The following is a 19,205-nucleotide window of genomic DNA, read 5'->3' on the forward strand; positions in this document are numbered from 1 at the left end:
TTAATCTGGCATTTTTGGCATTGTTTCTGGTGATGCCAATATGCACTGAAACCAGAAAGCAGTGCTACCACCTCACCCGGGCATATATATTGCAAATAGGAAGTATAAGAGGCGCAAAAAGCCAATAAAGTAGCGGAATTATTCATTTAAGAGGTAAATTTGTGATAATTTTTGTTTTAGTGAAACGTATTGATGTCCCACAACAATATGTCTATGGGTAATCATTTTCAAAAGTTAAAACTATCGCTATACTGGTAAAAAAAAATCAGCACCCTCTGCCCCGCCCGCTCGCATTCACATTGCTGATAAAAGCTCATTAGGAAAAAAGTAAATAATACTATATGCTGTGTGAAAACAAGTGCGCAGTTGACAAATAATATTGTACAAACGCGTTGTTAAGCAATTTGCTAAGTGCCTACAACTTCATTAGTGCGGAGCTCGTTTCTTTTGCATATTTAACTGGTACTGTGGGCGTAGCCTTTCGTTTCGTTGGTCCCTCGCCCACCCCCTCGGCAACGGCTTGCGTGCCTAAACTTGGCCTCGGCTGCCAAGCAGGCACCACTTTACCTTAAACTTTTGCTGCTCCGTAGAGAAGACAAAATACAAGTAACACTTTATTGACGTTCGGCGGAAATCAATCGCTGTTTGACGTAAAGCTATTGTACAGCACACACTCACATTTATACATAGTATTTATGTGCATATGGCTGTACATTCATAAAGATATGAATCAGCGACGGCGCGATAAGGGTTCTGTGACATTTGCTTAACTAGGATGTGACACAGCGAAATTTTCAATCTGTGGATACAATTGTTTTCCTAATTTGGCACACATGTGTATGAATGCACTTGGAATTACAATTACACTCAAGTTTTATAGTTATCGCTTGCATTGTAGTTAAAGCCAGTTATGGTGATATGTGCTAGCTATTTACTGACTTGCCTCTTCAAACAAATGTGACGTCACCGTTTGTTACAATTTTAAAGCAAGAAAAATATTTGTGAATGTACTGTTTAACCAAATATTAAAAGAATCATTGTACGGCACCGGAGTATATCTAAGGAGGAATGAACTATTCGATTTTAAAGAGTATAATACTTATCTTTAGACACAAACCATTCATTCTGATACGTCCTTATGGTCATACATATTAAAATGCACAAATTTGTTCATGGCTTTATCTATGATACATATTTTATGATATTTTTCTTAAATGGAAACAGGTATTTTTTTCATGTAAAGGTTTCTAAAGGTACTCTTAAAAAATAAAGATTGTGACTGATTATAAACATGATATCATTTATTAGCTACAGTCTGTTCCATTCGAAACTTTTTGCTTCCTAAGATATTCTTCCCAACTCTGTGGATATTCTAATTATCTAACTCTTTTTTTTTTAAATTTTTTTAAAGCCAATTTGCACAAAAATATATACCGCATACTTTTGCAATAACTCAACGCACAACTCAGCGCCAGGGCAATGGACGCCAATTCACGTTTCCCAGCGCGATTGCCAGGTAAGCCCGCAAACTCTATCATTAAATTGTTATCATTTGTACTTTAAAATGTATTTGTATTGTTGCCGCTTAGCATTTGCTCCAAAAATATAACAAAATGAAAAGAAAAATATGAAATAAACCCAAACTATGCCTTTTAATAGACGTTTGCGACGTTCTCGTTTGCATAGATAATCGTTGTTTATAGTTGTTTAAACCTCGCTAACCGTAACAGTAATTACTACTAATTGTATGCCTTCTGCCTTGCTTTTTACTATGCTAACCGTCCCTCAGCTAGTTGTTTGGTTTCGTTTTTTAATGATATCGAGTTGTGTGCTACTAACCCAAATTCCAAATGTTAGAACTGGGCCTCAAAAGCCAACCAACCAACCCACTTGAACTGTATTGTACATACTATACTAAATGAATTTATGCTCTATTGTATTGTTTGTCGTAACGTTTTGTATGTGTTGTGCGCTTTAGCTCTTTCTTCTATCTCGACTTTATCCATATAATTCCTTATAAAATTTACAATACGATTACAAAAGCGTTTAAAACCGAAACTCATTAAATATTTCTGATTCATATTTATTCACTTACTCAAAATCCGAACTAACTTGTTGCCTAAGGCCGTCAAAATACTTAAGTGAAAAGAATTACTTGTAAGATTACGTTTTTGAGATTTCCACTTCTCCAAAGAAAACCTAAGAAATTAATGAACGCTTTTCTCACCACACACATTCGCATGCACAACAACTACTACTTCAAAAGGGCCCGCCGTCAATCCAATTGTTGAAAATTCAGACGAGCCGCAACCCAGTCTATCGGATCTTCATGATTTTGAGCCCAAGCTGGAGTTTGATGATACCGAGTTACAGACAACAGTAAATCAGGGTAAGACAAAGAAAGCTGCATAGATTAATGGTTTAATATGCGATTGAACTATCTTAGAAGATGTTATGCTCGACGGTTTCGTTTTAACCGATGGTAAGTCAACGAGAGTTTTGTATTTGCATACATGCGTTACTTAAAATATACATTCCTGACTTCGCACAGATCCCGAATTAGAGACAGAAGAAGTTGTAAATCCCCTAGAGGACGATTTTGAGGATCAGCTGAGAGAACAATCGGAAATATTTCAAGCGCCTCGAAACAAATGTGATTTCCTTGGCACTGATAAGCAGGGTCGTCACATTTTCGGTATATACGCCTCACGCTTCCCCGAAAGGTCTCAGCTGGAGGGGTTTGTGCGGTAAGGCAAATGAGATTTCACATAAAAAAACACGGGACTGAATTTTTTATATTCCCATAGCGACATCATCAAAGAGATTGAACCCTTCGTGGAGAACGACTATATCCTCGTCTATTTCCATCAGGGTCTTAAGGAGGACAACAAGCCATCGGCCCAATTTCTTTGGAACTCATACAAGGAGCTTGATCGCAATTTTCGCAAGAATTTAAAAACACTGTATGTGGTGCATCCGACGTGGTTTATACGTGTCATCTGGAACTTCTTCAGCCCCTTCATCAGCGACAAGTTTCGCAAAAAGCTAGTCTATATCTCGTGTCTTGATGAGCTGCGTCAGGCACTGGGCCTGAGTAAATTGAAACTGCCCGACAACATTTGCGACTTCGACAACAAGCTGAGCTCCAGTCGCAAACATTCCACATCATCACCAAATGCGGCATATTCCACATCGACCAGCACTAGTGGCGCACAAAGACAGCAGCAGAGGATGTCGCCTACGACACAATTTGGCGTGACGTTAAAGTTCATTGTGATGAACAGTCCTTGCCTTAATTCGATTCCGCCGATCGTGCGCAAGTGCGTCGACTCGCTCTCAATCACAGGCATGATCGATACTGAGGGCATATTCCGGCGATCCGGCAATCATGCAGAGATTATGGCGCTAAAGGAGCGCGTCAATCGTGGCGAGGATGTGGACCTTAAGAATGTGAATGTGCATGTCATTGCCGGTCTGCTGAAGAGTTTCCTGCGCGATCTCTCTGAACCGTTGCTGACATTCGAACTTTACGATGAGGTTACCAAGTTCCTCGAGTGGCGCACCGAGGAGGAACGCTCCCGGAACGTCACCCAATTGATACGCGAAAAACTGCCCGAAGAGAATTACGAGCTTTTCAAGTACATTGTCGAGTTTCTGGTGCGTGTGATGGAGTGCGAGGATCTAAACAAAATGACCTCTTCGAATCTGGCGATTGTCTTCGGGCCGAACTTCTTGTGGTCTGGCCGTAACAACACATCGCTGGAGGAGATCGGACCCATCAACGCCTTTGTTGACTTTGTGCTACAGCATCACCGAGAGATCTACCTGATCGATATCAACCAACGCACAGTGAACGTCGATTAGCGATTAGCGTAGCAATCGTTGCGATGACCACACCACTAAGTCCGTATTTTGTAAATTGTTTCATCTTACAATTAATGTTAGTTCTACAAATGTAGGTATTTAATGCGCGATTGCGATCGCGTTATAGTAGAGAATGCGCCTGCGTTGTTACGTGTATAAAGTGTTTTTAATCCTAAGTTGCATTTTTAAATTGTCTGTCTAAGTGTAAGCTGCTTGTACTAAGTTTTCTTTGCCTGTTCTGCTTTCCTTTTATATAATTGATAGCTAACTCAATTTCTAAGTCCCTTGCTCCCTCTTAACTTCTAACTAATTTAATTGATTAAAAGAAAAGTATGTTAATTTACCAAAGAGATTTGCTTGTGTTTTACATTAAACAAATACAAAAACAAGAAACAGGATACGTCGAACTGGATTATGATAAAATGTCAAACGCACATTCCAAATTGCAAACGCTGCCTCCAAACATTTGGCAGACATATGTATTGGAATTGTAGAAAACTCACATTAATGTATAATGATTAATTTAAAATTGTAGACTATTGAATTTCCTTATAGAGATACATACAAATTTTATATAACAGCGGTATTGTTAAAATAAATATTAAAGTGAAATGTTTAAAAATATGAGGTCCCGACTATTTCCTTGAGTGAATTAGAATTTAGAGCATTTGGGTGACCTTTTGCTGCACCTTCCTTTGGGCGCACAGTTCATTTATTGTTCTTAAAGCAAAAGAATCTAGTTTGGAATACATATAAAATAGAACCATAAACATACTTAGTGGTCTTAAATATTGATGTTCTTCAGCTTGCGGTTCAGGTCGTTGAATTTCATTATCTTACGCACAAAGAAGTCACCATAACGATGCGAGACCTTGGTATCGGCTATATGGATCATGTCATCGTCAATGTAGAAGTCGAGCTGCAAAAACAAACAAATTTTGGACACATCTAATGCATGACTTTAAATAACAAAACTTACCTCCGAACCAGACTTGAAGGTGCCCTCCAGCCCGCTAGGGCCTTTGCTCCAAACCAAATTGCGCATCTTGTGTTTGAAGCAAAGCAAACGTATCAGCAGCTTGGACACGTCATCCTCGCTAGCATTGGGATCGATGAAGGAGGCCAGTTTGGCTAGCGGCAATGTTGTGTATAGCTTCAAATATGAACGAGTAGTTGGCAAATCCTTCTGTTGACGCACCTCGTCCATAAACACCACCAACTGATGCTCCATGGGGTCTTTAACATAGTCCTCCATGGGCGCATCGGCAGCAGGTGGACAAGGGCTGACAAAACGTGGGCATGCGAATATAAAGAACGACTTGAATACGTCTAGGTCGCCACACTGCATCTTAAACATTGCATCGTGGTAGTTCTTCTCGCGCAGAACCTGCTGAATAGATTCATCGATGCACTGTGGATGCAAAACCAGACAAATTGCCAAGAGGTGGTACATCTGCTCTGCCTGCTTGTTAATCTGGTCGTTCTGATAAGATCGTGTGCTGTACAACTGTTTCGTGCGTTGAATGTATAACAGGATCTCTGAGAAAGTGCGAATGGCATCCGCATAACGACGCATCATCATGTAGGCGAAGCCCACATAATACGAGGTCGATATTTGGCAGGCGGGTATGTGCGAATAGGCCGATTTCTTGTGGATTTCAATAGGCTCTAACACCTTAATGGCCTGGTAGTAGTCACCGAGCAGCGAGTGCACGCGCAACAGACCCACCAGTGAAAAATATCCCAACATCTTATAGAAGGAGAGCTTTCCAAAGTCCCCTGCAACTGTCTGCGGATCAACGCTTTGGGAAATGGCTTCCAGTTGTTTTTTAATGTTTGAAATGTCAACCAATGAGTGAAGTACGTTCAGAATGCAGAGAATGCTCCAAACATTGCTATGGTTAACGCACAGCTGCTGAATCTCGTCCTGCGACTTGTCAGTCAATCGGGCACTGCATTTAAAACTTATTTATAATTGTTTCTAGGTATATTGCTTCACTTACCGGTATTGCGCAAAATTCTGGAACTGGTAGACGAACTCATCGACAAGCTCCCACAACCAAATGTCGGGCAATTCCAGCATAACCGGATTTTGCGATGAAATAATCAGATTAAAAAAGTCGCAGTAATTGAAGAACGAGTTAATACGCTGCTCCAGTTTAGGACCTCCCGGTATGCGTGCATGGATGTGGCGATAGTACAGCTCCTTATACAGGATCAGAAACACCTTGTCATTGTCTACAATCGTGGCGACCTCCTGTTCCTCCGGCCAGGCAGACTTGTCGAAATGATGATCGCTGATCTGCGGGAATGTATTCTCATACATGTTTTGTATGTCATAGAGATTCCCCTCCTTGATGGCCTGGCAGAAGTTCATAAGGAAGTACTTCACGGTTTCCGGCATGCGGGCAAAATAGGTGCGCTCATACTCCATATCCAGCTGCGGGTCACCGGTGTGCGCGAAGTCATCGTAGTAATCCTAGAAATGTATTATTAATATTGGCATGAATATTGCTGACGGTGGCACAAAAGTTGGGTTATGTTGGCGGCAGGAGAAATAGATGTGTAAGTCACCACAATTGCGAGGCTCAGGGGCCAAATTCTCGTTAATTTCCGAAAAACACACTTACCGGGGTGCTAAATTCTTCGCCGCCGTACATTTTTGCTATTTATGAGAAATGGATTTGACACAAAAACAGAACAACTTTGCAAAAGCACGCCAAGACAATTTTCTGGCGATGCAGAAGAGAGTGCAAATGTGAATGGCAAATATTGTGATTAAATAAATCGTGCTGCCAGATCTCCACAAGGCAGACGGTATCTGCTAATGGACATATAAAAAGAAAACAATGTTTATGATCTGTCGATGTGGCATCGCAGTGCTTACTAAGTGGTAGCACCTGAGACACAAGCGATATGAACTTATCGGTTGAGTTGTGCATCTCTAAACCAAGAGCGAATCAGAAGAAATTTGGAGTCGCGAGCGTGAACGTCGTGCGTGTGTCATAGGAGTAGCGTTCATTAATTGTTTTTAAGTTAAACGCTATCAAAATTGGGTGTGAGTTCACGGAAGTGTCTTCAAGAAATAGAAACAGTTTAAATCCATTTACAATCCGGTGTCGATAGCGTCTTTTGGACAAAAACTAGTGAACGGTCGCCAACCTGGCAGGGGGGAAAAAAAGTTAACCAGACGGCAACGCAGGGTGTACCAATTTGCATTCCTGTTCAAAAACAAAAAGTTGTGCTTTTAAGTTGAAATATAAATGTGTGCTTAAGTCGTTTTGTTTATGAATTTTGAAGCCCACTAAATTCAAAATGAGGCTGCGAAGAGCGTCGACGACAACAATTTCAATTTGCAGCTGTATTCTTTTGCTTCTGGGCAGCAACAGCGTGGGAATCGTGCAAGCAGGTAAAATATCGCATTAAATGTAAAAACCCCGATTGAAATGTATTCTAAAAACAGCAATTGCAGTTGCATAAAAACATGAAAATATTGTAAGCCTAGATTTGGGCGTGTACTCCACGCTGAAGACTCGTCATTTTATTGCTACGTTTTCTTGTGTGCTTCGCTTTTAACTCGCTCTTTTGACACTTGTGTGATCGTCCGCACACTCACGCTCTCTTTTTCTCTCTCTCTCTCTGCGATCCAACCGTTGCTTACGAACGACACTGGCAAAACAAAACCGACTAACAACGCCTTTTTTATTGGAGCGGCCCTCAGAGTAGATCCGTGGAACACCGTAAATGAACTAATTGGGTTTTAGAAAACGCCAATTTGAATTTGCAGTCTCCTGTTGAGTTGCCCTTGACATAGGCACCCTGTTTGCAGGCCGGCATTTTCGCTGCGGCCATTGTTGCATCATCTCCCACTGCTTTGCCCCCACCTACATCTTCTGATGGAACGCGTCCCGGTGCGTTGAACTGCGCATGCGGATAAAAGCATCTGCTTATTTAGAAATCTCGTGTTTTACACGTGTTATGCTGCATCCGACCATATGTCACAGTTTTTTTAATGCTTTCCAAATAAAGTTTGGTCGGAGTTAATCCAGCTCAGATTTTGGGAGTAACTGACTATTACAGTAAACAATGAAAGATCATTTGCAAACACTTTTGACTAAAAATAAACAATTTCTCAAAGATTTTCACGCCATTGAGTGTCGGACCGCCGACTCTTTGTTAAATTTATTTAATGCTTATAATAGTGTTTCCGTGCCAACGCGCCCATCATCTACACTTCACAATTCAATGCGTGTGTGTGTGCCGTTGATTTAGGCGGAAATTGCTTTCAAAATCGGTCGCGTCATATTTATTTCATTGAGAACATTAGCAAGACTTTTTATTACGAACATACATTGTTTTATATTTTGTGATTGTAATTTCAAGAATCATACATGCATACGTATGCACAGACATAAGAGTATATACATATGTATGTATATATGTACCTATAGTATATTTATTACAAATTGCGTGTACATCAGAAATTATGTAGAGCTCATAGGGTTAGGCGCTTGGGAGCCCGAAAAGTAGTTCAAATTTGATGCCCGTATTGATTATTTTAAGGAATTGTTGTGCGTGCTTAGTTTGTTTACCTTTCCTGCCCCAAACAGAGCATTCCTGCCTGCAAGCAGGCTCGCCTGACTGCCTGTCTGAAAGTCGCGAAAGCGCAAAATAAAATGGTCGGGCATATCAAGATTGACTTTTATGCGTGTGTGAGCGGATATTTGCTAATCTTTACCGCTTGCGTTTGTTGTTAAAGTGCAGCTTCAGTATACTGAAAATCCAATGCCAATAGTAATAATATAAAAAAAGAAAAAAATCGGCGAACTACAACTAGCTTATTAAGATATGTATGTACATACATATGCATCAAAACCGTTGGGAATGCCCTATAAAAATAGATAGACTAATTAATTAGTCGTGTATGGAATATTCGAAAATGATCCTGCTGTAAAAAATTAAAATGTACATATTTATGAAATGGCATGATTAGTATGATTATAAATTTATTCAATGGAGGAAGGGTATCGTTCGCTCCAATTAATTTAGCAAAAACAAGCTACCGCTTGGTTAAATCTTGGCCATTTCTGATAGTTGGCTTCTACTACTTGGCGAACAAATTTACAAAAATAAAAAAAAATTCAAAATAAACATATATTGAACTTTATAAATTATATTAAAACTACATACATATATTTAAAAAAAACTACATATGTACATATTTAAAAATATTATTAAAAAGCTCCCTCTAAGACTAAATTTTACATATGTACATATATTCTGCCGATTGTATGGAAAGAGTCAAATAAATTTTCTGAAATAAAGGGCAATTATATGGTTATAAAACTACCTCAACTACTTATGCAAAGCATTATGTACAATTTTATTTGAAACAAGTGGTCATTTATTTAGCTGCGTCATATAATTTTTATCGGTCCAAAAGGTTTAAAATCTTAGAGCATTCAATAAATGTGGCCCGTAAATATCTTTGTTTGACTTCTTTAAAGAATGAGTCTCATACTTTGTATTAGTTCACGATATCAAACATACACTGTTTATACAGACGTTAGGTCGTGTTTATTTCTTCAGCTGGATGTCAACTTAAAGTGCAAATGAAGTCAAGACTGTTTATGGGGGTTGTTTTGCCTTGCCTTGGCTTGCCTTTCTTTTGCTGTTGTTTACCAACGAACTGCACCCACTAAAGCGACGCCAGTTTGGGGGTTGCCTGTCCTCTGCCTCTAGCAGAATTGTCAACGCTAGGATTTCCGGCTCCTTTCATGCTTCCATGGGCCCGTTCGCACGTCTGAGTGGCCACTTTTGCAATTGCAACATGCGCAATATTTTCAGCGATGCGTGGGGAATTTCTGCTGCATCTAAGCGTCACACTTATCGCTCAGGGATGGTACGGGAATGGGGAAATGTCATGACAACCAACCAAATGTTTATGTAAATAAAAGATAACACAAGTCTTTTGTAAGCGTAGAAGAAAATCAATATTTACCCTTTGTTTATTTATTTTATTACTCTGTGGGTTGATTTATAGCTCATAAAAATTGGCACAGTCCTTGCCGCACATTGGGGGTAATATACTACAAGTAGTACATTTATGTACATACATACATATGTAGGTCTGTTTGCCACTTGAAAAATTCAATTAAAATTGCATCTTAAAAATTTTGGCCAGCACCCAAACATATTTTTTATTTCGCAATGCTCATATAATTGTCTGCGACAGTTCATATTCTGGACATATCCATATTCCATGCTTTATTTAAATACGTTAAACAATGTAGACAATAAGTACTCGTATGTGGGACATGCGTCTGTTTATGGAACGGCGCCCACTCGATTGGCTATTTTTAAGATATACACTTTTCTTGCTTGCAGATTCCTTCAGTGATTATTTCTCCGACTATGAATGCAATCAACCGCTGATGGAACGGGCTGTTTTAACGGCAACTTCATCGCTGACAGAACGTGGACCGGACAAGGCGCGTCTTAATGGTAAGTGCAAGCAAAGTAGTTATTATTGGATAGACACAAGTTTTTTAGTTTTCCCATCTGTTAAATTAATAGAATAAGGCTGCGCGGTCTTTTTCTAGTTTGATTGATTTGATTAAGTTTTTGTTTGTATATATATGTATATTCGTATATTAGTTGATCAATTTAAAATTCAAACATATTCAACCCCGCCCAACTTCTTTAATTCATTAATTCTGGTCACTCTAAAAAGCTGCTCTTTGCGTACTCTTCTTCTTTACGCCCAGCTGAGTGTGCACGGAAAATGGGAAGAAGAAGCAGCAGCAACAAAGTGTTAGCGAAAAGTTGATTAAGCGACACATCCGACATGTTTTGCCATTTAATTAAATAGTTCGTACAAATATTTTGAAGCCAAATGAGTAAACACATCTGCACTCGTTGGGCCTTCGATTTGAGCACATGGACGCCCACGTTGCCTCAATTGACGCAGGCAGTGGCCGCCATTCAGCCAGAGGAGCGTACACGTCTACTAAAGTTCCATTTCATTGAGGACTTTCTGTCGTCGTTAATTGGCCGCTTGTTAATGCGTAAATATGTGAGCACGTGCAGTGGGCTCCCCTACCAGCAAGTGCAATTTGCTCGAGACGTGCGTGGCAAGCCCTACTGGGTGAAGGGGAAAGGACAGGATCAGACATCACCAGCACCACCCCTCAGCTTCAATGTGTCGCATCAGGGCAGTTTGGTGCTGCTCGCAGGCATCACCACAGATAATGCCAACAGTGACTTTGGCATCGGAACCGATGTCATGAAGGTGGAATATGGTGGGGGCAAGCCTTTGAGCGAGTTTTTTCGCCTCATGCAGAGCAAATTCTCTGCACACGAATGGAGCTATATTGGTCGGCCGCAGCATAATGAACGGGCACAGTTGAAAGCGTTCATGCGGCACTGGTGCCTAAAGGAGGCATACGTCAAGGAGCTGGGCGTGGGAATTACCATTGATTTGGAAAAGATTAGCTTTGCCGTTGATACCACACATCCGTTGGAGGAGGCCGCATCGCCATTGTGTGGCACAACTTTACGCTTCAACGACACACCCATGACGAATTGGCATTTTGAGGAGCATTTATTGTCGCAAAAATATTGTGCAGCCATTGCATTCCGAAACTGCCAGCCTCACGAGAAGGCCAAATTTAAAATTCTACAATTCGAGGATTTGATTGTGCGATGTGAAGAGGCCGCAGAACAACCAGATGTGGTGGCCTATTGCAAGGAGGCGCTTCAAAAGCCACAGAAACGATAGCATATTAAGTTTTGTGTGTCTATCTTTAATAAATATGTATTTTTTTAATACAAAGTCCCTTGTAATCCTTGTTACGTCTGCAAAGTACCAATTACTACCATATCGTGCCATTGCTGTCGCACCCCCGCAACCCTCTGCTTGTCAACCAGCAGCTGTCTGACTGTCTGTGAAAATTAACAAACCTCAGCCGGAAATATGCTTAAAAGGGTATGAAACCAAAAAAATAGATGCCCTCTTCTGTTTACTAGTCCACCAATATGAAGGAAGGGTCTGCAGGCATGTGCCAGACAACTTTGTTTGCCAGCCATTGCATAAAATTATGCACAAACAGCGCGTTGCAGGGGCAACCAGCGCGTATTTTTTGGCCTATCCTGAGTAATTTTTCAATGTTTTATCGATTGCCGCATCGACTACGACGCCAACTATAACAATGATGCACGATAACAGTGTGAGCTATAATGGGAGTGTTCTTTTATCCCCCATGGATATACGCTTTCAGAAAATGATTTGTTAAATGTATAGAAAAGAGCATTTGTTCAAAATTATTTTTAAATTTAAATATAGAATAATAACATATACATATATAATACATACATATATGTACATATAAACTTCGCTTGTTGCTTTTTGGGTTGTTTTATGAACACTTATGCGGCAATGAACCCTTCTTGAACCCAATTTTTTCCTTAATCCTGGCAGAGAACGCTTAAGCGCGCTCCTTCTCGTTCACACACAACTTTGTCACACCTGCCCGCCATTTGCCACAGCCTGCAATTAAAACAAAGGGACACACATAATGCTGAATGTGTTTCTGCAATTGTTTGGGTTCGCCCCAGTGCCATGTCCATTTAGTGTTAACAGCAGAAGCGGGACCCTATATCCAGAACAAAACACAATCAAAGCGAAAATGTGCGAACCCTCACGGCAAACATTTTCAAATTGCAAGCAGTGCCCCATAGGGGTTGATGCTGCAAATAGCGAGGGAACCACGCACCCTTGTTAATATGAAGGACCTTTACTTGTATGCACCACTTTCAGCTGTCAATGGAAATCGGTTTAAATTATAGCATATTAATTGGCTAACGTCGACCGAACGGTCGAACGTGGCGTGGCTAAATGTCAGCATTTGTCCTGCGATAATTTTAATGCTTTGACCCGGAACCACCCAACCAAAACGAACTGACGAGCGATCGATCGACGAACGACTTTCGCTCAGTTTTATATTTATTGTTTTTATTGTACTTTACTGCATAGTGCATTTCAGTTTATTTTAGTTTTTAATTTGTTATTTATTTATTTTATGACCCGTTGTTGAAATTTGAAGCTGGCACCTCTTGGTCTGCCAAAAGCTCGGACTTTGATCAGCGTCTGATTGTTAATTTGGGTGATGTGAAAAATGTCACACACATTGCGCTGCAAGGACGCCCGCATAGCAATGAGTATGTGACGGAGTATACCATTAGCTATGGTATAACCGATTTAGAATTTGCCGACTACAAAGAGCCGGGTGGCAACGTCAAGGTAAGCCACCATTTGACGGTGCTCCCAACACTATGTATAATAAATCTAATCGTCTCTGAGGTGTTGGCTGAATGCATATGGCATTATACTAAAAAAACAAATGGATAGCAGCTGCACAAATATGCACTGACAGGACTTTCATGCCCATTATTCCTTACTAACATTAACATTTTTGTTGGATTTTTTATTTGTATTTCCGCTTATGTTTTTATGGCTTGCATACACGTTGCTTTATTTCTTTGTTTGAATTGCACAAATCGCGCGATTGCGAAACTACTGTAACCCCCACTTCCTACACATAACTAACTACTTACTGGTGCAGGTAACGCTGCTTGGACGCCCGTCGAGAACACATATAACCACTTTCTAACACTCGATTTGGGCGATAAGCGCATGGTCCGCAAGATCGCAACCATGGGACGCATGCACACAAACGAATTCGTAACAGAGTACATTGTTCAGTACTCCGACGATGGGGAATACTGGCGCTCATATGTGAATCCTTCAAGTGAGCCACAGGTAATGTGACTAACAGGGCTGCTACATCTTGTAGGATTCAAAAGTTAATATTATAAATATTGCTGCCATATTTGTTATTTAGACAAATAGAAAGTACTAAAAGTAATTTGTTCAACACTTCCGTAATACTCTTGTTTGTTAGGTGTAATCAGGTGATCAAACTATTTTCTAGATTTGTGTGGATCGTCTTTGAATAGCTATTTCTCCAGCTTTTACAATTCTAAATCCGTCATTACAGAAACACTAATATCGTTTTTAAGAAAGTGGTTAATTTATTGTTGTAAGCAAAATATAAAGTTTCTTAAAATTAGTAATTAGAAAATGTCGATAAACTTCAACTTCACACATGTACTTGTATTTACACATAACATATCATTCCGTATAACAAGAACTGTTAAGATATTAGCAAATTCACAAAATATAGAATTATATAATAAAACTTTTCGTGTAAAAGTTACAGTTTACAATGTGTAATATTATTTGCGACTGCAGATTTAAATCTCCCGTTACTAGGAGAAATTACTAACTGAAGAAATCCATTTATTTATTAGGCGGCTCGTTTTAAGCAATAAAAATGTACTTTTTGTTTCTAATAACTAATTCTAGGCTAAGCATGTGGTTGAGTAAAACTAACCAATAATTTTGGCACAATGGGTTGACGGCTTTTGAAATTCAATTTAATAAAGATTAATATCTAATGTCGCAATGTTTTGTTGCTACACAGATGTTCAAAGGCAACTCGGATGGAAATTCGATACATTACAACATTTTCGAGGTACCCATCATAGCGCAATGGGTCCGCATCAATCCCACTCGCTGGCATGATCGCATTTCCATGCGTGTGGAGCTCTATGGTTGTGAATACGGTAAGTCCAATCAGATAGAGCCAATATTGGAGAATTAATCAATTCCTTAAATTGCAGTTGCCGAAAATCTATACTTCAATGGCACCGGACTCGTTCGGTATGATCTGCGTCGCGAGCCTGTGGCCTCCACTCGCGAATCCATACGCTTTCGCTTTAAGACAGCCTTTGCCAATGGCGTAATGATGTATTCGCGTGGCACTCAAGGCGATTACTATGCTTTGCAACTGAAGGACAATAAGATGGTGTTAAATTTGGACTTGGGCTCTGGTATCATGACTTCGCTTTCGGTGGGCAGTTTGCTGGATGACAACGTGTGGCACGATGTAGTGATCTCTCGCAATCGTCGCGACATTATCTTCTCGGTAGATCGTGTAATTGTTCGTGGACGTATCAAGGGTGAATTTAGTCGCTTGAACCTGAATCGAGAGCTATATTTGGGTGGCGTTCCAAATGTGCAGGAGGGCATTATTGTTCAGCAGAATTTCTCGGGTTGTTTGGAAAACATATATTTAAATTCCACGAATTTTATACGCAACATGAAGGACAGCTATGAGCTGGGCGAGGCATATTTGTTTACCCGAGTCAATACCATCTATGCGTGTCCTTCGCCGCCCATTTATCCGGTAACGTTTACCACTCGCAGCTCTTTTGTGCGCCTCAAGGGGTACGAAAACTCTCAGCGCTTGAATGTATCCTTCTATTTCCGTACCTACGAGGAGAGTGGTGTCATGATGCATCACGATTTTTATTCAGGCGGGTATATCAAGGTATTCCTGGAATTTGGAAAAGTTAAAATCGATTTAAAGCCCAAAGACAAGCCGCGTATTATTTTGGACAACTATGATGAGCAATTTAATGATGGAAAATGGCACTCGTTTGTGATTTCCATCGAGCGCAATCGCCTGGTGCTCAACATTGATCAACGCCCCATGACCACGACAAAGAATCTACAGATTGCTACTGGTCCTCTCTACTACATTGCGGGTGGCAAGGAGAAGAATGGCTTTGTGGGCTGCATGCGTTTGATTTCGGTTGATGGAAACTACAAACTGCCGCAGGACTGGGTGCAGGGTGAAGAGGTGTGCTGTGGAGATGAGGTCGTCGTAGATGCCTGCCAAATGATTGATCGCTGCAATCCAAATCCCTGCCAGCATAAGGGCGTGTGTCATCAGAATTCAATGGAGTTCTTCTGCGATTGCGCCCACACTGGTTATGCGGGAGCCGTGTGCCACACTTGTAAGTTTATAGTGAATATAAAATGTTCAATTTATTATTATTTGTATCCCAAACAGCAAACAATCCACTCTCCTGTCAGGCTCTGAAGAATGTACAGCATGTGCAGCAACGCGTCAATATGAACATCGATGTGGACGGAAGTGGACCGTTGGAGCCCTTCCCCGTCACCTGCGAATTTTACTGTAAGTCACAGCCATTTGTCGAAGCTTGCTTTTGTTATTAAGTCCTTAACATATTTGATGTTAGCCGATGGCCGCGTCATTACCACCCTGAGTCACAGTCAGGAGCACACCACCACTGTTGATGGATTCCAGGAACCGGGCTCGTTCGAGCAATCAATCATGTACGATGCCAATCAGCTGCAAATCGAAGCTCTGCTCAATCGTTCCCACAGTTGTTGGCAGCGTCTCAGCTACTCCTGCCGCTCGTCACGCCTCTTCAATTCACCATGTAAGTTAGACACTTGACGTGGTTACAGCTGTCATTGCTTATAAGCTCTTTGCGTTATTTTTCTTAGCGGAGCCCGGCAACTTCCGTCCATTCTCTTGGTGGGTTTCTCGCAATAATCAACCCATGGACTACTGGGCAGGCGGTCTACCTGGATCGCGGAAATGCGAATGTGGTATTTTGGGCAAATGTCAGGACCCCACAAAGTGGTGTAATTGCGACTCCAATACGCTAGATTGGACAGAAGATGGTGGTGATATTCGCGAGAAGGAATATCTACCAGTTCGTGCAGTAAAGTTCGGCGACACCGGCACACCGCTAGATGAGAAGCAGGGTCGTTACACGTTGGGACCACTGCGCTGTGAGGGCGATGATCTGTTTAGTAATGTTGTAACCTTCCGCATTGCCGATGCCTCAATCAATTTGCCGCCCTTCGACATGGGCCATTCGGGCGATATATATCTTGAATTCCGCACCACGCAGGAAAATTCAGTGCTATTTCACGCCACCGGCCCTACCGATTACATTAAACTCAGTCTGAACGGTGGCAACAAACTACAGTTCCAATATCAGGCAGGCAGCGGGCCACTGGGCGTTAATGTGGGCACCAGCTACCACTTGAACGACAACAACTGGCACACAGTGAGTGTGGAGCGTAATCGCAAGGAGGCGCGTCTCGTTGTCGATGGCTCCATCAAGGCGGAAGTGCGTGAGCCGCCAGGTCCAGTGCGTGCGCTGCATTTGACCTCAGATTTGGTAATTGGTGCCACAACAGAATATCGCGATGGCTTTGTAGGCTGTATACGTGCCCTGCTGCTCAATGGCAAGATGGTGGACTTGAAGCAATATTCTACCCGTGGTCTCTACGGCATCAGCACAGGCTGTGTGGGTCGTTGTGAATCCAATCCGTGCCTCAACAACGGCACATGCATTGAACGCTATGATGGGTATAGCTGTGACTGTCGTTGGAGCGCATTCAAGGGACCAATTTGTGCAGATGGTATGTTGAAATGGTTGTTAAAACTATTTTGAATACAGATTGATAAGTAAGCTCATTTTCCTTGCAGAAATTGGCGTCAACTTGCGTTCCAGCTCAATCATACGTTATGAGTTTGAAGGTTCCTTCCGGTCCAGCATTGCTGAGAACATACGTGTTGGCTTTACAACAACTATACCTAAAGGTTTTCTACTGGGTTTCTCATCTAACCTGACCGGCGAATATTTAACCATACAAATATCCAATTCAGGTGGGTTTTAGTAAACAATATTATTCTCATATGCTAATTATTCACGTCATTACACTTTTAAAGGACACTTACGATGCGTCTTCGACTTTGGCTTCGAGCGTCAAGAAATCATATTCCCCAAAAAGCATTTCGGTCTTGGCCAGTACCATGATGTGCACTTCATGCGAAAGAATAGCGGTTCCACAGTCGTCCTACAGGTCGACAACTATGAGCCGGTGGAGTATCATTTCGATATTAAGGCCTCAGCAGATGCCCAGTTTAATAATATCCAATACATGTACATTGGCAAAAACGAGTCCATGTCCGATGGCTTTGTAGGTTGTGTATCGCGTGTGCAATTCGATGATATCTATCCCCTTAAGCTGATGTTCCAGCAGAATCCACCAAAAAATGTGAAATCGCTAGGCAGTGAGTACCTGCATAAGTCAGCTTCAGATTTGGTATAATATTTTCTACTTTCCAGCTCAACTAACCGAGGACTTTTGCGGCGTTGAGCCCGTAACACATCCCCCCATTGAAATTGAAACCAGGCCACCACCATTGGTGGATGAAGAGAAGTTGCGCAAGGCTTACAATGAAATAGATTCCGTGCTGCTAGGCTGTAAGTGTTTTCCGTATGTGTGTCTTTGTTTTGAAATATTATTTAATTTCAAAACCTGAGATTTCACAAGTATCTTTAATGATATGCACAAGTTGATTTTAATTCCATGCAATGCATTTTGTTTTCTAGGTCTGCTCGTTATACTCTTCTTACTGGCCTTATTAGTGATCTTCCTAATTGGTCGTCATTTGCATCGACACAAAGGGGACTATTTGACGCATGAGGATCAGGGCGCCGATGGTGCCGATGATCCTGACGATGCAGTGCTGCATTCAACCACTGGCCATCAAGTAACGAAAAGACGCGAGATCTTTATTTAGATGTTGAAATTGGTGGGGAAGTATTTGGAGGATGAAGGTATCCGCTTGCTGGTTGCAAGTGTGTGCAGGAAGACACAAATTGTTTGTAAACGCCTTAGACATGCAACACCATTTAAACACACAAAACAAAAATCAAACGATAGGAAACGATACAGATGCAGATCACTTTTTATATGTGTCCATAATTGTACTTTTTCCCTACACTGCCAATTGTTTTGCAGAAGATTTGCAGTAACATTTGCTTTATAATTGGTTAAAGTTTTGATGTATGTATTGCTTTTGATGCTCAACGGCATTTTACCTTATTTTTACTTTGGAACTCTCAATAGTTTTACAAAACCGTCCATTTTTATTTGATTTTATCATATTTTTGTTTACCAAATTAAGCATAAATTTTAATTTAGTTTAATCAGCAATCAATTTTAAAACAAGGTCAACATTCCATTATATTTAATATATTTTTCTCTAAATAATTTTAAATGTCTTCTAATTTACACAAAAGTATATTGATTTTGTGGTAAAACAAAATTTCTAAGTTTAAATGTTTAATAATGAAATAAAAACGAATTGTATTTTTGGAAAATACAAATAAAGTTTTATAAACACAAATTTAAAACATCGTAAATATGTATATCAACAATGTATATAGAGTTATGCCTATATATGTGTTTAAAATGGGACAATGAACAATTTTTAAATTACATACAATAAAATAAAATTTAAAATATTATAATGTAGTTTTTTCTACTACTTACCTTTTATTGCTATAACGAATAAAAACTATTAAATGATTCAGTCTCTTAA

The 19,205-nt window shown here is 40.6% G+C and overlaps 4 protein-coding genes across 7 annotated transcripts; 3 read left to right on the top strand and 1 right to left on the bottom strand.

The window, feature by feature from the left end:
• Positions 1-65: 65 nt before the first annotated feature.
• On the top strand, positions 66-4,214 carry LOC115633142 (rho GTPase-activating protein 68F). 2 transcript variants are annotated; one of them, XM_030530549.1, is made up of 6 exons: positions 66-153; positions 1,412-1,516; positions 2,267-2,389; positions 2,447-2,482; positions 2,552-2,747; positions 2,808-4,214. In XM_030530549.1, exons 2-6 carry the CDS (start codon positions 1,480-1,482, stop codon positions 3,862-3,864), a joined length of 1,449 nt encoding a protein of 482 aa, XP_030386409.1. In that variant the 5' UTR covers positions 66-153; positions 1,412-1,479; the 3' UTR covers positions 3,865-4,214. The 2 variants fall into 2 exon arrangements, with proteins under 2 accessions (XP_030386409.1, XP_030386410.1); XM_030530550.1 differs by lacking the exon at positions 66-153 and adding an exon at positions 2,125-2,157 and having other exon boundaries at positions 1,434-1,516.
• A 194-nt stretch (positions 4,215-4,408) lies between these two features.
• LOC115633140 (eukaryotic translation initiation factor 3 subunit L) lies at positions 4,409-6,615 on the bottom strand. 2 transcript variants are annotated; one of them, XM_030530548.1, is made up of 5 exons: positions 6,495-6,615; positions 5,868-6,343; positions 4,844-5,816; positions 4,640-4,783; positions 4,409-4,584 (listed from the first exon to the last, which is right to left on the bottom strand). In XM_030530548.1, the coding sequence occupies exons 1-4, from the start codon at positions 6,522-6,524 to the stop codon at positions 4,649-4,651; spliced, it is 1,614 nt and encodes a 537-aa protein (XP_030386408.1). In that variant the 5' UTR covers positions 6,525-6,615; the 3' UTR covers positions 4,409-4,584; positions 4,640-4,648. The 2 variants fall into 2 exon arrangements, with proteins under 2 accessions (XP_030386408.1, XP_030386407.1); XM_030530547.1 differs by having other exon boundaries at positions 4,409-4,783.
• A 232-nt stretch (positions 6,616-6,847) lies between these two features.
• On the top strand, positions 6,848-18,833 carry LOC115632319 (neurexin-4). 2 transcript variants are annotated; one of them, XM_030529422.1, is made up of 12 exons: positions 6,848-7,273; positions 10,252-10,368; positions 12,969-13,165; positions 14,409-14,550; positions 14,608-15,786; positions 15,843-15,968; positions 16,033-16,236; positions 16,304-17,233; positions 17,301-17,480; positions 17,544-17,888; positions 17,944-18,081; positions 18,211-18,833. In XM_030529422.1, exons 1-12 carry the CDS (start codon positions 7,180-7,182, stop codon positions 18,399-18,401), a joined length of 3,843 nt encoding a protein of 1,280 aa, XP_030385282.1. In that variant the 5' UTR covers positions 6,848-7,179; the 3' UTR covers positions 18,402-18,833. The 2 variants fall into 2 exon arrangements, with proteins under 2 accessions (XP_030385282.1, XP_030385283.1); XM_030529423.1 differs by lacking the exon at positions 12,969-13,165 and adding an exon at positions 13,488-13,684.
• On the top strand, positions 10,686-11,698 carry LOC115632320 (L-aminoadipate-semialdehyde dehydrogenase-phosphopantetheinyl transferase). The gene has a single exon (XM_030529425.1). The coding sequence runs from the start codon at positions 10,760-10,762 to the stop codon at positions 11,642-11,644; it is 885 nt and encodes a 294-aa protein (XP_030385285.1). The 5' UTR covers positions 10,686-10,759; the 3' UTR covers positions 11,645-11,698.
• Positions 18,834-19,205: the final 372 nt, after the last annotated feature.

Source organism: Scaptodrosophila lebanonensis, unplaced genomic scaffold (genome assembly GCF_003285725.1).
Source record: "Scaptodrosophila lebanonensis strain 11010-0011.00,11010-0021.00 unplaced genomic scaffold, SlebRS2 tig00001415-arrow-pilon, whole genome shotgun sequence".
NCBI classification, from domain to species: Eukaryota; Metazoa; Arthropoda; class Insecta; order Diptera; family Drosophilidae; genus Scaptodrosophila; species Scaptodrosophila lebanonensis.

Excerpts from the sequence above, each read along its gene's own strand:
- LOC115632320 (XM_030529425.1), top strand. The coding sequence starts at position 10,760 with ATGAGTAAACACATCTGCACTCGTTGGGCCTTCGATTTGAGCACATGG.
- LOC115633140 (XM_030530548.1), bottom strand. The coding sequence starts at position 6,524 with ATGTACGGCGGCGAAGAATTTAGCACCCCG. Across the intron at positions 5,817-5,867 it reads CAGAATTTTGCGCAATACCG|TGCCCGATTGACTGACAAGT; the intron begins GTAAGTGAAGCA and ends TTTTAAATGCAG. Across the intron at positions 4,784-4,843 it reads CCTTCAAGTCTGGTTCGGAG|CTCGACTTCTACATTGACGA; the intron begins GTAAGTTTTGTT and ends TTGTTTTTGCAG.
- LOC115633142 (XM_030530549.1), top strand. The coding sequence starts at position 1,480 with ATGGACGCCAATTCACGTTTCCCAGCGCGATTGCCAG. Across the intron at positions 1,517-2,266 it reads TTTCCCAGCGCGATTGCCAG|GGCCCGCCGTCAATCCAATT; the intron begins GTAAGCCCGCAA and ends CTACTTCAAAAG. Across the intron at positions 2,390-2,446 it reads ACAGACAACAGTAAATCAGG|AAGATGTTATGCTCGACGGT; the intron begins GTAAGACAAAGA and ends GAACTATCTTAG.
- LOC115632319 (XM_030529422.1), top strand. The coding sequence starts at position 7,180 with ATGAGGCTGCGAAGAGCGTCGACGACAACAATTTCAATTTGCAGCTGT. Across the intron at positions 15,969-16,032 it reads CGTCACCTGCGAATTTTACT|CCGATGGCCGCGTCATTACC; the intron begins GTAAGTCACAGC and ends ATTTGATGTTAG. Across the intron at positions 18,082-18,210 it reads AGATTCCGTGCTGCTAGGCT|GTCTGCTCGTTATACTCTTC; the intron begins GTAAGTGTTTTC and ends TTTGTTTTCTAG.